Source organism: Panthera uncia, chromosome E3 (genome assembly GCF_023721935.1).
Source record: "Panthera uncia isolate 11264 chromosome E3, Puncia_PCG_1.0, whole genome shotgun sequence".
Classification (NCBI taxonomy): domain Eukaryota; kingdom Metazoa; phylum Chordata; class Mammalia; order Carnivora; family Felidae; genus Panthera; species Panthera uncia.
In genome coordinates, this window is record NC_064815.1 from 12,815,473 (window position 1) to 12,827,871 (window position 12,399).

Consider the following 12,399-nt stretch of genomic DNA (forward strand, 5'->3'; position numbering starts at 1 on the left):
GTAGCTAAAGCTTTATTGAAAGAGTCAAAGGAGCTGGCCAGCAGAGGACTCACCTTCGGCACAGCCACTTGAAACATGATGTCCCAGACAGGCTGGGTGGCAGTGCTCATCATGGTCAATAGCAACACCTGCACCTCTGGGTGACCAGGGGCCCCGGTCTGGGAAAAGTGGAGCAGAATTCTGAATCCGTTCCGGTCATACACGATGAGAGGCGGTAGGCTGCCTGGTAGAGAAGGACCGAACCGAAAGGGTTAGCACGACTGCAAACTCGCCAACAACCCGGCCTAAAAGAGACGTGCGTGTCGTTATCACCCAGTGCTACGCCTTCTCCGGTCAACGCAGCTCCAAGACTTACCTCCTTGGTCCCAAGCTTTCTGCGCAGCCACAACCCAGCCCTCACTACTTCTAGCTGGATTCCTAGAGCCCGTCAAACTGATCTCTCCCACCATCCAGACATCTGAAGCTCATTACCAGTTGGAAAAAAAAAAAATGAACTTTTTTGAAGGAGATAGACTAAAATACTGTAAGAACACTAGAGAAAATACAGAATACCATAAAGAATGAAATAATAAAAAAAAAAAACCACCATTATTTCTACCCAGAAATAAGCATTGCTAATAACATTTGGGCCTATTTCCTCCTCATCTCTTTTGTATGACTACATACACACACGCTTCTTACATTTAATTTTACAAAACTGTAAAGATGCAGATTTCTTCAAATCAGTAGGTTTAATGACATTCCAATGGAAATCCTAACGGGATTTTTTTAATTCCATTAAGAATTGATTCTAAAGCAAATGGAGGGGAGGGGGGTAAATTCAGGAGACTATCCATTTAAAGACAGGGAGTAAGGGCTATTTGCATCCATAAATACTCAAAAACACAAAACTGAGAGAAATGTAAAACAAAGAATGCACAACAGACCCAAAAGGGGAATTTAACATGTTAGAGCATCTGTTTCAAAATCAGTGACTGATTCACTAAGTGGCAGACAACTATCTAACCTGGAAAAAAATTTTTTTAATGTTTATTTATTTTGAGAGAGAGAGAGAGAGAGAACGAACAAGTGGGGGAGGGGAAGAGAGAGGGAGACACAGAATCCGAAGCAGGCTCCAGGCTCTGAGTTGTCAGCACAGAGCCCAACACGGCTCGAACCCATGGACCATCAGATCTTGACCTGAGCAGAAGTCGGATGCTTAACTGACTGAACCACCCAGGCGCCCCTGTAAAAAATTTTTTTAATGAAAGATCTTTACCTCATGCCAAACATCACTCATTAAAATGCACGTTCTATAGTTTAAAAATGAGACTATCAAAGATTTAAAAGACTGAAAACATTCTTGAGGCTATGGGGAAAGAGGCAACCTTTCTGGAGGGATCTTGGTTATGCAGAACAAAATTTTAGATGTGTACACCCACATTTCAAAGAATATATCCTAATGAACTAATCAGGAAAATTTAAAACAATGCGTGTCCAAAGATGTTCGTTGTAGCACTGTTTTTAACAGCAAACAACCAAAAACAACACAACTAGAAATAAAAATTATCCTTCAGAAAGGAATTCAAAAGCTGAATGATGGTACCATGATTATACGTATGTATGAAAACATTTAAAAAAATAAGGGTTTTGAGTGGCCTGGGTGGTACAGTCAGTTGAGCGTCCAACTCTTGACTTCCACTCAGGTTGTGATCTCACGGTCATGAGATCAAGCCCTGTGTCGGGCTCTGCGCTGAATGAGGAGCCTGCTTAAGATGCTCTTTCTCTCCCTCTGCCCCTCTCCCCAGCTCTCGCACATTTGTGCGTGCTCTCTAAATAAATAAAGGTTTTGAAGAACAATCAAGAGCATGAAAAAACGCTATGGCTTATGGTAATAATGCAGGCTGTAAAACAGTCTACATATACTGTGGTGCCAATTTATTAAGAATATATACGTACATGGCTAAAACAAGAAAATACATTAAGGTATGAATAGAACTTCCGTTTCTGGGTGAACAGTACGATTTAATTTTCTATTTTTTCTGAAATTTCTACATTGAATATGTATTTTCTCACTTTTAATTTTTTAGACATTCTTTTGTAATAGTTTCAGATTTACAAAATGTTACAAAACGCAAAGAATTCCCATATGTTAACATTTTACATAACCACAGTACAATGACCAGAATCAGGAAACTAACATTGAACATGTATTATTTTTAAGTTAAAGTAAGTGTTGGAAGGGCTTACCAACTGTTTAAATTCCTATGCCTGTATCCAGGGCTCTTTGCAATCTGACCCCAGCACACTGAGCCACAGGAGAGCCATGTGCCCAGAGAGAAGGGCCTGCGCTGTATTTCTAAAGACCCTGGGTGTCTCCTGCTCACATGCCAGTGTGCTGACCCTATGCAGTCACCTTACTTACTGGGCCTGCTGTTCCTTTCCTTTGTAAGGAGGTAACCTCTGCTCTCCTGCTCTAATGAGGACCCCTAATGGAAGAGGACCACCAGCCAAGTCCTTCCTTTCCTACTAATCCCACCTTTTTGGAGTTATTTCTGCCACACTTGACATTCCCTTCTTGAATTCCCAATGAGTGAGCACCAGGTCTATGAATAGAATCAAGCCCCCTAGTTAGATTCTGCCTGCCAATAGCCTTCACCTTTAGTGTCAGTCCCAAGACAGAGAAATCTTTATGAAAAATAATAGGTAAAGAGACTATGAAGCCACCTCCTTACCCTCTGCCCCCAGGCCTTATCTCTACCACTCAACTTCCCCAGTTTCAGAGCCACCTCCTGCCAATTCACAGCAGATAAAGCTGGCCATCTAATACCAAGGGGCGGGGAGGTAAAATTGTACTTACTGGGTTTAACAGACTCCAAAGGGACAAACACTTGAGCCAGAGGTGTATTCTGGGAGGATGGGGAAGAAGACAATGGGCCAGCTTCCCAGGACCAACCTGGAGAGGACTTAGTGCCGGGGGGCACTTCCTTAGGGATACTTTTCTGTGGAACATAATTCCTGCCAAGAAATTAAAAAAAAAAAAAATGTATCAAGACTAGCAAAAATTGTAGACAATTCCGGGAATCTGAAGAACGAGGTTAAGGAAGGGGAAAAACAAGAAATATGTGTGTCTGTGTGTATTTTAGAGAAATAGGACTCTAGACATGGAATTTAACCTGTGCTTCAGTCGTCTCATCCGTAAAATGGAAATAATTTAGCATCTACTTCATGGGGCTGTTATCAGAATTAAATGAGAAAATGTATGAAAAACACTTAGTGGGCTGTGTGCACATAATAAGGACCCAATAAACTAGAGATGTTATTAAGATAATCAAGGTTGCAGCTGTCAGGCAGCCTCTGACAACAAGCCGCTCAGTCAGGTTACCTTTCTTGTACGTGATCACCAGAGTAACAAGAGCTAGGAAGAGGAGAATTCCAATTTTACACTGACCTCTTCATTCACACTTCGTGACTTTGTCCATTGGGAACGCAGATTGCAAAATTTTTACTACAAAATGAAAACTCCAGTCTAGACAGAAGCAGCCCACCCAAATCAGGAAGACTACTGGCCCCCTGTTGAATGGTTAGGAATAAACGGAAGGAAACCCTCCAGGGGTGCAAACAAGAATGAGCGCCCGGCACATCTCTGTTGCCACCGGGGCCCTGTGCCTCTATCGTGGACACAGACACATTCAGGCCATCTGCAAGAAGACAAACTGCTCCAACCTTTCCAGAGGCAAACCAGCCTGTCCGTGTGTTTGCATCCACACCCTAGAGCACCTCTAGTTCTAGGAATCTGTATTACAAAAGCATTCCAAGTGCTTCCAAACAGAAAGCTGTGTAAATACCCGCAAGAGGGAAATGACTAAATATGTGTACACTGTATGCATGTGAATTATTAAACTAGAAGAATGAGCCAAAGTTATATAAATTGATATGCACATGTATCAAAGATGTGACATGAAAAAAACCGCACTGGAGGACAGGTTGTCAATTATGAGCCCATTTGTGTAAAAATAAAACAACATGCGGCGTTACTACACGCATAGAGAGAAAAGCAAAAAAGGAGCATTCGATATTGTCTTTAGGCAGTGATTTTTGAGACTTTCTACATTATCTATTTGCCTAATGATCAAATTTTGCTCAACTTCAAATTACACTATAATTGGGGGGGGGACTCCATGAACACCAAAATCATCAGCAGCAGCATCTACTGCTGCTACACCTTGAACCAACCCCCTTTTCAGTGGTCCTGACCAAACTACGTCTTTTCCTCTGACTAGGATAGGGAGTCAAAGGACAGGGGAAAAGTACATATTGAACACTTGGCAGAAAGGAAGAAGCCCTTCCAGGGAGGGAGGTCCCTGGCCGTCTTCAAGTATCGTCCCCGTATTCTGGCACGTTAACCCTGCCCTCTGACCCGGCCCCATGGAAGGAACATGAAGTGCACATGGGAGCCACTCTTCTACTGTCCTTGCCCACAAGACTCACAGAGGCCCTGGACATGGCTGTGGGGAGAGGAGATCCAGCAAGTTCTTTTCTGCAGAAGGGCTCTGAACACCACCACCCGGCAGTGTGCTGGCAGTGGGATTCCTCTTTTCCTCACAGCAATTCTGACCGGCAACCTGTCAAACCAGGAATGGCTAAAATAAGGCCAGAGTATGAATGATCATGAGCCATGGTGACACCATGCTTACAACATGTCCTGGGGCAGGAGAAAGAAAGGGCAAGAGAACATACAACTCCTGATCAGACCTTCAGTAAACTGGAACCTGGATACCGCTAAAGGGAGGAGGAGTATAAGGAGAGGGAAAAACATGTCTCTTTGGAGGTCCAAGCCAGACAGTACAGGCAAGGACGAGGCTTCGGACCTCCAAGTCCACAATCGCCACCAGGCTATGCTGTAGCCCCTTCCCCCATGCCCAGGCAGCACTGCCCTCATGAAGGTAGGTTTAGGGACCTCCCCTCCAGTCCCTAGGAAGAGATGCCTTACCTTGTCAGCAACTGGAGCATCACTGAGTCCTGTAAGGAAGAAACAGAAAGATGCACACCAGTAACTCTATCTGACAGCAGCTGGAGATCGAAGTCATGTTCACCCTTTCTAAGACATTTAGAAAAGCCTAGGCAAAGCAGATTACCTAAAATCATCCAATTCATTCATGGCAAATCTGAGATTAAATGCAAAGACGACCTGTCTGAACTTCCCAGGACAGGAGTCCCCACCTTATTCATTCGGGAAGATGTTCTAAGACCCCTGGTGGATGTTTGAAAAGGAGAAGAGTACCGATCCCTACATATACCATGTTTTTTCCCCACACAAACATACCTGTGATTCAGTTCAATTTATAAATCAGACACAGTAAGATAATGAAATAGAATAGCAATGTACAGTAGTAAGAGTTATGTGAATGTGGTCTCTCTCTCGAAATTTATTATACTGTACTCACCCTTTGTCTTCTTGTGATGGGAGATGATAAAATGCCTACGTGATGAGATGAAGTGAGGTGAATGACATAGGCCTGTGATGTAGCGCTAGGCTATTACTGACCTCCTGACCATGTATCAGGAGGAGGATCATCTGCTTCCAGACCTCGGGGAACTGGAGCCGTGGATAAAAGCGGGGGGGGGGGGGGGGGGGGTGGTCGGGCACTGTATACCCAATTCCCTCTGAAAACAGGCATATTCTCCCCAAGGAGGACCAGCTGACTCGCTCTCCCTGGGAGTCAGGACCACTCTCTGTGCCTGCTCCCCCTAAACACCCTCCCTCACCTAAGGCTGCCAGGTCCTGGTGAAGCAAAGATGGTGCCACAGTCCCAGCCTGCTCAGATCCGCTGTCCACCTCCAAGTCGATCAGAGGGCAGTTCTTCCTGCAGCCTGCTGGATTCTGAAAGACTACGAAACAGTTAGGAAAATATATCAGAACAAGAGCAAAGAGTCCACTTAATGCCTGTCAGCTTCCCACGGGCCTCCTCCCAATCAAAAGACATCACGTCACCCCACTCAATGCACTTCCGCTGAATGGCTTCATGTACAGCCTGAACTGGCCTGTAGAATAGGAAGCAGCCAGAGGACCGCCTTCCTACCCACAGCGGTCCGTGTCCTCCGCTGATGGTCCATTCACCCTGGCTACCAACAGCCCTCCTGAACACAGATAATCAGCATCACTGGAGCGCTTGATAAAAACACCCCCATCCCCACCCCCAGCCAAGCTCTAAGCAGGCTTGATTCAGCAGGTCCCAGCTGGGGACCTAAGAATCTGCATTTCAGCCAGTATTCCGGATGATTCTGACGCAGCTAGCCTAGCCTGCTAGGGACCACTGAAGAAGATCATTATTTTGGTCTTTAGCTCTTATAAATAGGCATTTATGACCTGGGTGCAATGTAGCCATCTGCTTCTGTGGATAGCCAAAGTGAGGGTCCAGCCTGCCAGTTACTTTGTGACGGCACAGGTGGCAGGGGCTGGCGATGTAAAACCAACTCTCAAAGGAAAGGGAAAAAAGGGCAAGGCCTCTCATTTCTATACCATAACCCAGAATATTCTGAGGATCCAGTTCTTCCCCAGGATCTGCAGGATGTCAAGGCAGAAAGCATACCTCTGGAGACAGGTAGGTCTCCCACTGAGCTGGTCACTGTGTTCCCAAAGATGACACGGCCCTCCATCACCTGTTTGTACAGCAGAACTCCCTGGGTGAGGAGGTCATTTGCCTGGAGAATCTCAGCTGGAGGAGGAAAGAGGAAAGTCCCCCTGGTTTAGTTACCAACAGTCTCAGTCTTTTATAAGTCATTCCACAAAGCAGCCACCCATGGCTTCACCAGGTTCAGTACAGCCATACCCCTGCCCCCAGACCCTGTGCTAAGGCCCCTAGCAGACCTAGGTGCTCAATCCCTGAATCCCAATACTTCTAGTTCTCAAGATGCAAGAGGAACCAAATTTCTTCACCTCCTTTCCCAATACCGTACAACATAACTGCCAACATGATTGAAACATGATTCTTTCAACTAAGGAATTGCAACTTTAATTTTTTTTTTTTTTTTGGTGACGAGCACTGTGTATGAAATAAAACTTTAATTTTATTTTTTTAAGTTTATTTATTTATTTTAAGAGAGCAAGTGTGTGTGCACGCATGTGCAAGGGAGTGGCAGAGGGGGAGAGAATCCCAAGCAGGCTCTGCACTGTCAGCACAGAGCCCGACATGGGGCTTGATCTCACAAACCATGAGATCATGACCTCAGCCCAAACCAAGAGTCAGATGCTCAGGGCACCTGGGTAGCTCAACCAGTTGAGTGTCCAACTTTGGTCCAGGTCATGATCTCACAGTTCATGAGTTTAAGCCCCACATTAGGCTCTTTGCCATCAGCACGGAGCCTGCTTTGGAGCCTCTGTCTCCCTCCCTCTGCCCCTTCCCCACTCACACATGTGGTTTCTCAAAAATAAACACTAAAAAAAAAAAAAAAAAAGTCAGATGCTTAACCAACTGAGTCACCCAGGCACCCTAAAACTTTAATTTTATTTATTTTTTCTAAAACTTTAATTAAAATTAAAAACTGAAATGGTTTTGTCAGTGTAGGATATGAATATTAAAAGAGTCTTATTGGTACTTCATTCAGTTATTGGAAAGCTTTTAAGTGTACAGGGAACAAATTGGTACGTGAATCTACATTTGCACCTGTAAATTTCATAGAGTCTAAACAGAGATCAAGTATTACTGATGAACACTTGGCACACAAATTGAAATGTCGTAAGTATAAAATACACACTGGATTTCAAAAACTCATAAGCATTTCAGTCTACTGAACAGTGTCTCCTGAGAGACCGAGAAAGAACTGGCAGCAGGGTTGAGGCTACATGTAACACTTCGGGCCACAGAGCTAGACTGCTGATTCTCAGGAGTGACCAACTATTTCCTGCCATTTTTCTTAACTGTGGACAGGGGCTGCAAACTGACAAGGGGTTAAATTCACGTGGCAAAATGTTTTATTTTGCATGTGCAAGTTGTTTAAAAATTTAAATTTGATTGTCTTTCAGCTCACTGCCATCAGAGAAAATGACGGGTTTAGACAATAATCACAAAGAGACAACCAAAACCACAGGCCTCTTGAAAACCACCCATGAAATGTTCTTGCTCCCCAGCCCCTCCAAGTGAACCTGCATCTACTCAAGCCCCCATCCAATTTATTATGAATATTAGGAATCTGGGGTGCTTGGGTGGCTCAGTCGGTTAAGCGTCTGACTCTTGGTTTCAGCTCAGATCATGATCTCACAGTTCGTGAGTTCGAGTCCCACATTGGGCTCTGTGCTGACCATATGGAGTCTGCTTGTGATTCTCTCTCTCCCTCGCTCTCTGCCCCTCTTGCTCACTCACTCTCTCTCTCAAAATAAATAATTAAAAAAAAAACTTAAAAAAAAGATGTATCAGGAATTCATAAGAAGTACCAGATACAGAAAAACATATTAAATGCCATGGAGAATGCCATCAGAAAACCAAGGCCCAGAAAAATTCTATAGGTCAAAGAACATGTTCTTTATGTAAGAAACAAGAGACAAAGAATGGAGGAGCTATCTATTAAAAAAATAAAAAAATTTAAATAAAGACTGGACGAGGGGCGCCTGGGTGGCTCAGTCAGTGAAGCATCCAACTTCAGCTCAGGTCATCATCTCACAGCTCATGAGCTGGGAGCCCTGCATCAGGCTCTGTGCTAACAGCTCAGAACCTGGAGCCTGCCTCGGATTCTGTGTCTCCCTCTCTCTCTCCGCCCCTTCCCTGCTCACGCTCTCTCTCTCCTTCAAAATAAACACTAAAAAAAAATTTTTTTTAAACATAAAAAATAAGAAAGAGACAAAGAATTAAAAAAAAAAAAAAAAAGACCAAAATGGGGCACCTGCATGGCTCAGTCGGTTAAGTGTCCGACTTTGGCTCAGGTGATTATCTCGCAGTTTGTGAGTTCAGCCCCCCACGATCGGTTCTGTGCTTGATAGCTCAGAGCCTGGAGCCTGCTTCAGACTCTGTGTCTCCTTCTCTCTCTGCCCCTCCCCCACTTGTGCTCTCTCTCGCTCTCTCTCTCAAAAATGAATGTAAAAGAAAAAAAAAAAAAAAAAAAAAAGACCAAAGCGGGGGGTGCCTGGGTGGCTGTTGGTTAAGCATCCAACTTCAGCTTAGGTCATGATCTCATGGTTCGTGGGTTTAAGCCCCGTGTCGGGCTCTGTGCTGACAGCTTGGAGTCTGGAGCCTGCTTTGGATCCTGTGTGTGTGTCTGTCTCTCTCTCTCTCTCTCTCTCTGCCCCTCCCCCATTCATGCTCTGTCTCCTTCTCTCTCTCAAAAATAAAAATAAACATTAAAAAAAAAGATTTTTTAATTAAAAGAAATTTTTAAAGTGTAATTTCTAAAAAAAAAAGACTCTAGAAATATCACCAACTACAAAGTATGGCTTTTCTGAGTCTGATTTATTTATTTGTCTTTTTATGTTTTTTAATGTTTATTTACTTTTGAAGGAGAGAGACAGAACGCGAGTGGGGAGAGGCAGAGAGAGGGAGACACAGAATCCGAAGCAGGCTCCAAGCTGTCAGCACAGAGCCCGATGTGGGGCTCCAACTCACCATCCGTGAGATCATGACCTGAGTGAAGTCGGTCGCCCAACCCACTGAGCCACCCAGGCGCCCTTCTAAGTCTGATTTAGAACAAACAAGAGGCACCTGAGTGGCTCAGGCGGTTGAGTGTCAACTTCAGGTCAGGTCACGATCTCACAGTTTGTGAGTGAGTTCAAGCCCCATGTCAGGTTTTGCACTGACAGTGGGGAGCCTGCTACAGATTCTCTGTCTCCCTCTCTCTCTGCCCCTCCCTGAAACTAAACACACAAACAAAAATTTAAAACAAGAAATGCGGGGGCGGTTAGCAAGAGATGCTAGAGAGAGAAATGCCCAGGGAAATCCGAACACTGAATAGTTGATCACCTTAAAATGTTTGGAATTTGCTTCAATGAGAATAGGTTTGGGGTGGGGAGAGAGCAGTACACATGAACAAGATGAAAAAAGATGGGCCATGAGCTGTTAATTGTTAACAATAGGTGAAAAGCACATAGGACTTATCCTACTATTTCCCTTTCATGTTCTGCAATTTTCCATAATAAAAAGTGTAAGATGTTTTAATACCTTTGCACAGGTACTGAAATTCTCCACCGTCTCTACCATTATCCCTTCTGCTCCTCACCAGCCTGCCTCATTTAGGTTGGCTACCCAGCCCACCAACTCAGGTCGGTGAAACCTTCAAGATGCTGCTGTTTCCCAGATTTCTGTGGACCTGAGCCTTCCTTCTGGCATCGCCCTCTTGCCCCACCTCCAGGGCACGTTTCCACCTCTTCTTTCAGACCTGCTGACGATTGCTTGCTCAAGCCTAGGCTTTCCTGGGAATCGGTTCGAAGCCAACACAGGCCATGCCCTTCCAAAGCCCAACTTCCATAAAACCTAAGGTCCATCCTGTCTTGTTTCTGGCACCACCGCAGCCCCGCAGTAAGGAGCACGTCTGTTCTGCCTCTGGTGTACCGTCTGTGCCTAGAGAAACAGAACCGCATTACCGAGTGCGTCATCGTCATCTGTGGTGTCACTTGCCAGCCGGAACAGGGTGGGCCGCAGCTTTTCACACCGTTCATACACGACCTGAGTGAACAGAGCTTGGTTTCACCACACACAACAAGGGCCCACAGCAAGGCCCTAGGTGCCCCCAGGAAGCAAACAGCAGAGTCTGGGGCTGCAGAATTCTTAGGCTGTCCCAAATGCACGACTGCAGGTTTGAAGTGACGTGGCCACTACAGTGTCAGAAAAAGTTTGGGTTACGGTTACACGAATTTGTAAACTCACTAAAAAGGGGAAAGAAGACCTCAGAAAAGAATCCACGTTCTGAGTGTGTATGGCATTATCTCTTCTCCAAGCTCCTTTCCCTGTGCCCCCAGAAGAGCTTTAACAATGGGGTGACTCCATATGGAAGCCCTCCATGACTACCCTGCTTTAAAACTAATATCCAAACTCCCCATCCAACTTCCCTCTCCAACAATGCCCCCGGACTCCCACTGCAGGCTCTCCCAGAGCTAAACCTCATTCCCCACCAGGACCGTCTGGGCAAGCTCATTCTCCTCCTCCCAGGGAGAGTGCTCTGGACAACTGCACCTCCCACACGCCACGTGTTGAGGAGGACACGCAGCCTCTGCACGTGTGAGGCTTCCCTCCTTGCAAGGGAGCTCAATGAACACACGAGTCCTCCCTCACAGTAGTGCTCCCTTCCCCGAGCTGTGAAAGGACATATCTGATAGGGGAGTCTAGGAGACAAGCAGAACGGAGCCCCTTCCTCCTGCTTTGCTCCTGAGACCCAGCTGCCCAGACGGAAGCCAACACTGGGCTCTGCTCCTACCAGCTTTATGTTTTAGAGAAGGAAGCCCCTTGCGAGGAGAAGAGTGATGTGCCAGCATCATCTCAGGTGGTAGGCAGACCTGCCTGATTAAGGTTCAGCATCAGGACGCCACTTGCCAACACTTCCGTGCCACTTTTTCCAAATGGGCTTTACCCATTGTAAAGATGAAGTTTTGTCTCCTGCCAAGTCTCTCCTGTCCCCTAGCTGGTTATCACCCTGGCAGCGGGGGGGGGGGGGGGTAGTTGTACTATTTAGAAGCCCAGCAGGCCAACCTTCCAGAGGGACTTTGGAGCCAACTCACCACAGGCGACTGGTTTTGGAGTGTCTGCCTGGCCCAAGCCCACTAATCCTTCTGAGAACTGTCCCCTCTGGCCACAAAAGGCCAGCATGACCCTCTCTGTAATTCCATCCAATCCTGGATGTAGGTAGGTTGATTGACCTGGGATAGATACAGGAGCCGTGCCGGACAAAGAGGTTTCTCTCAGGAATCTGGAATTAGGAAAGATACTAGTTGTTTCTGTGAACCCTGTGAAATGGAAGGACAGGGAAACTAAGGTACCACATGAAGGCTGCTGCTCCTGGGCAGAGAAGCATAAAAAGCTGGAACGCAGAGAGAGAAGACAAATGTAGCTAGCAGAAGGCTGGAGAAAGCAGAGCTCCAAAGACAGACTAAGAGTGGCAGGCTGGGACAGCATTTCAGTGCCACCGCCATCTGTCTGCACCAGGCTGCAGTGGCTCAGCTAGAACACCAAAAGCATCAGCAACAAAAGATAAATTGAACTTCAAAATTAAAAACTTTTGCTTCTTGGGGTGCCTGGGTGGCTCAGTCGATTAAGCGTCTGACTTTGGCTCAGGTCATGATCTCGCAGTCCGTGAGTTCAAGCCCTACGTCAGGCTCTGTGCTGACAGCTCAGAGCCTGGAGCCTGTTTCGGATTCTGTCTCCCTCTCTCTCTGACGCTCCCCCGTTCATGCTCTGTCTCTGTCTCAAAAATAAATTAAAAAAACAAACAAACAAAAAA

General features: G+C 45.8%; 1 protein-coding gene across 1 annotated transcript in view; it reads right to left on the bottom strand.

Moving 5' to 3' along the window:
• Positions 1 to 12,399, bottom strand: part of GGA2 (golgi associated, gamma adaptin ear containing, ARF binding protein 2) — a 33,924-nt gene that overhangs the window by 2,681 nt on the left and 18,844 nt on the right. Inside the window, exons 9-15 of the mRNA XM_049638418.1 lie at positions 10,550 to 10,631; positions 6,573 to 6,698; positions 5,749 to 5,871; positions 4,973 to 5,001; positions 4,471 to 4,604; positions 2,840 to 2,997; positions 54 to 223 (exon numbers count right to left, since the gene is read on the bottom strand). Coding sequence (XP_049494375.1) covers positions 54 to 223; positions 2,840 to 2,997; positions 4,471 to 4,604; positions 4,973 to 5,001; positions 5,749 to 5,871; positions 6,573 to 6,698; positions 10,550 to 10,631 — 822 coding nt within the window. The remainder of the gene's footprint in view (positions 1 to 53; positions 224 to 2,839; positions 2,998 to 4,470; positions 4,605 to 4,972; positions 5,002 to 5,748; positions 5,872 to 6,572; positions 6,699 to 10,549; positions 10,632 to 12,399) is intronic.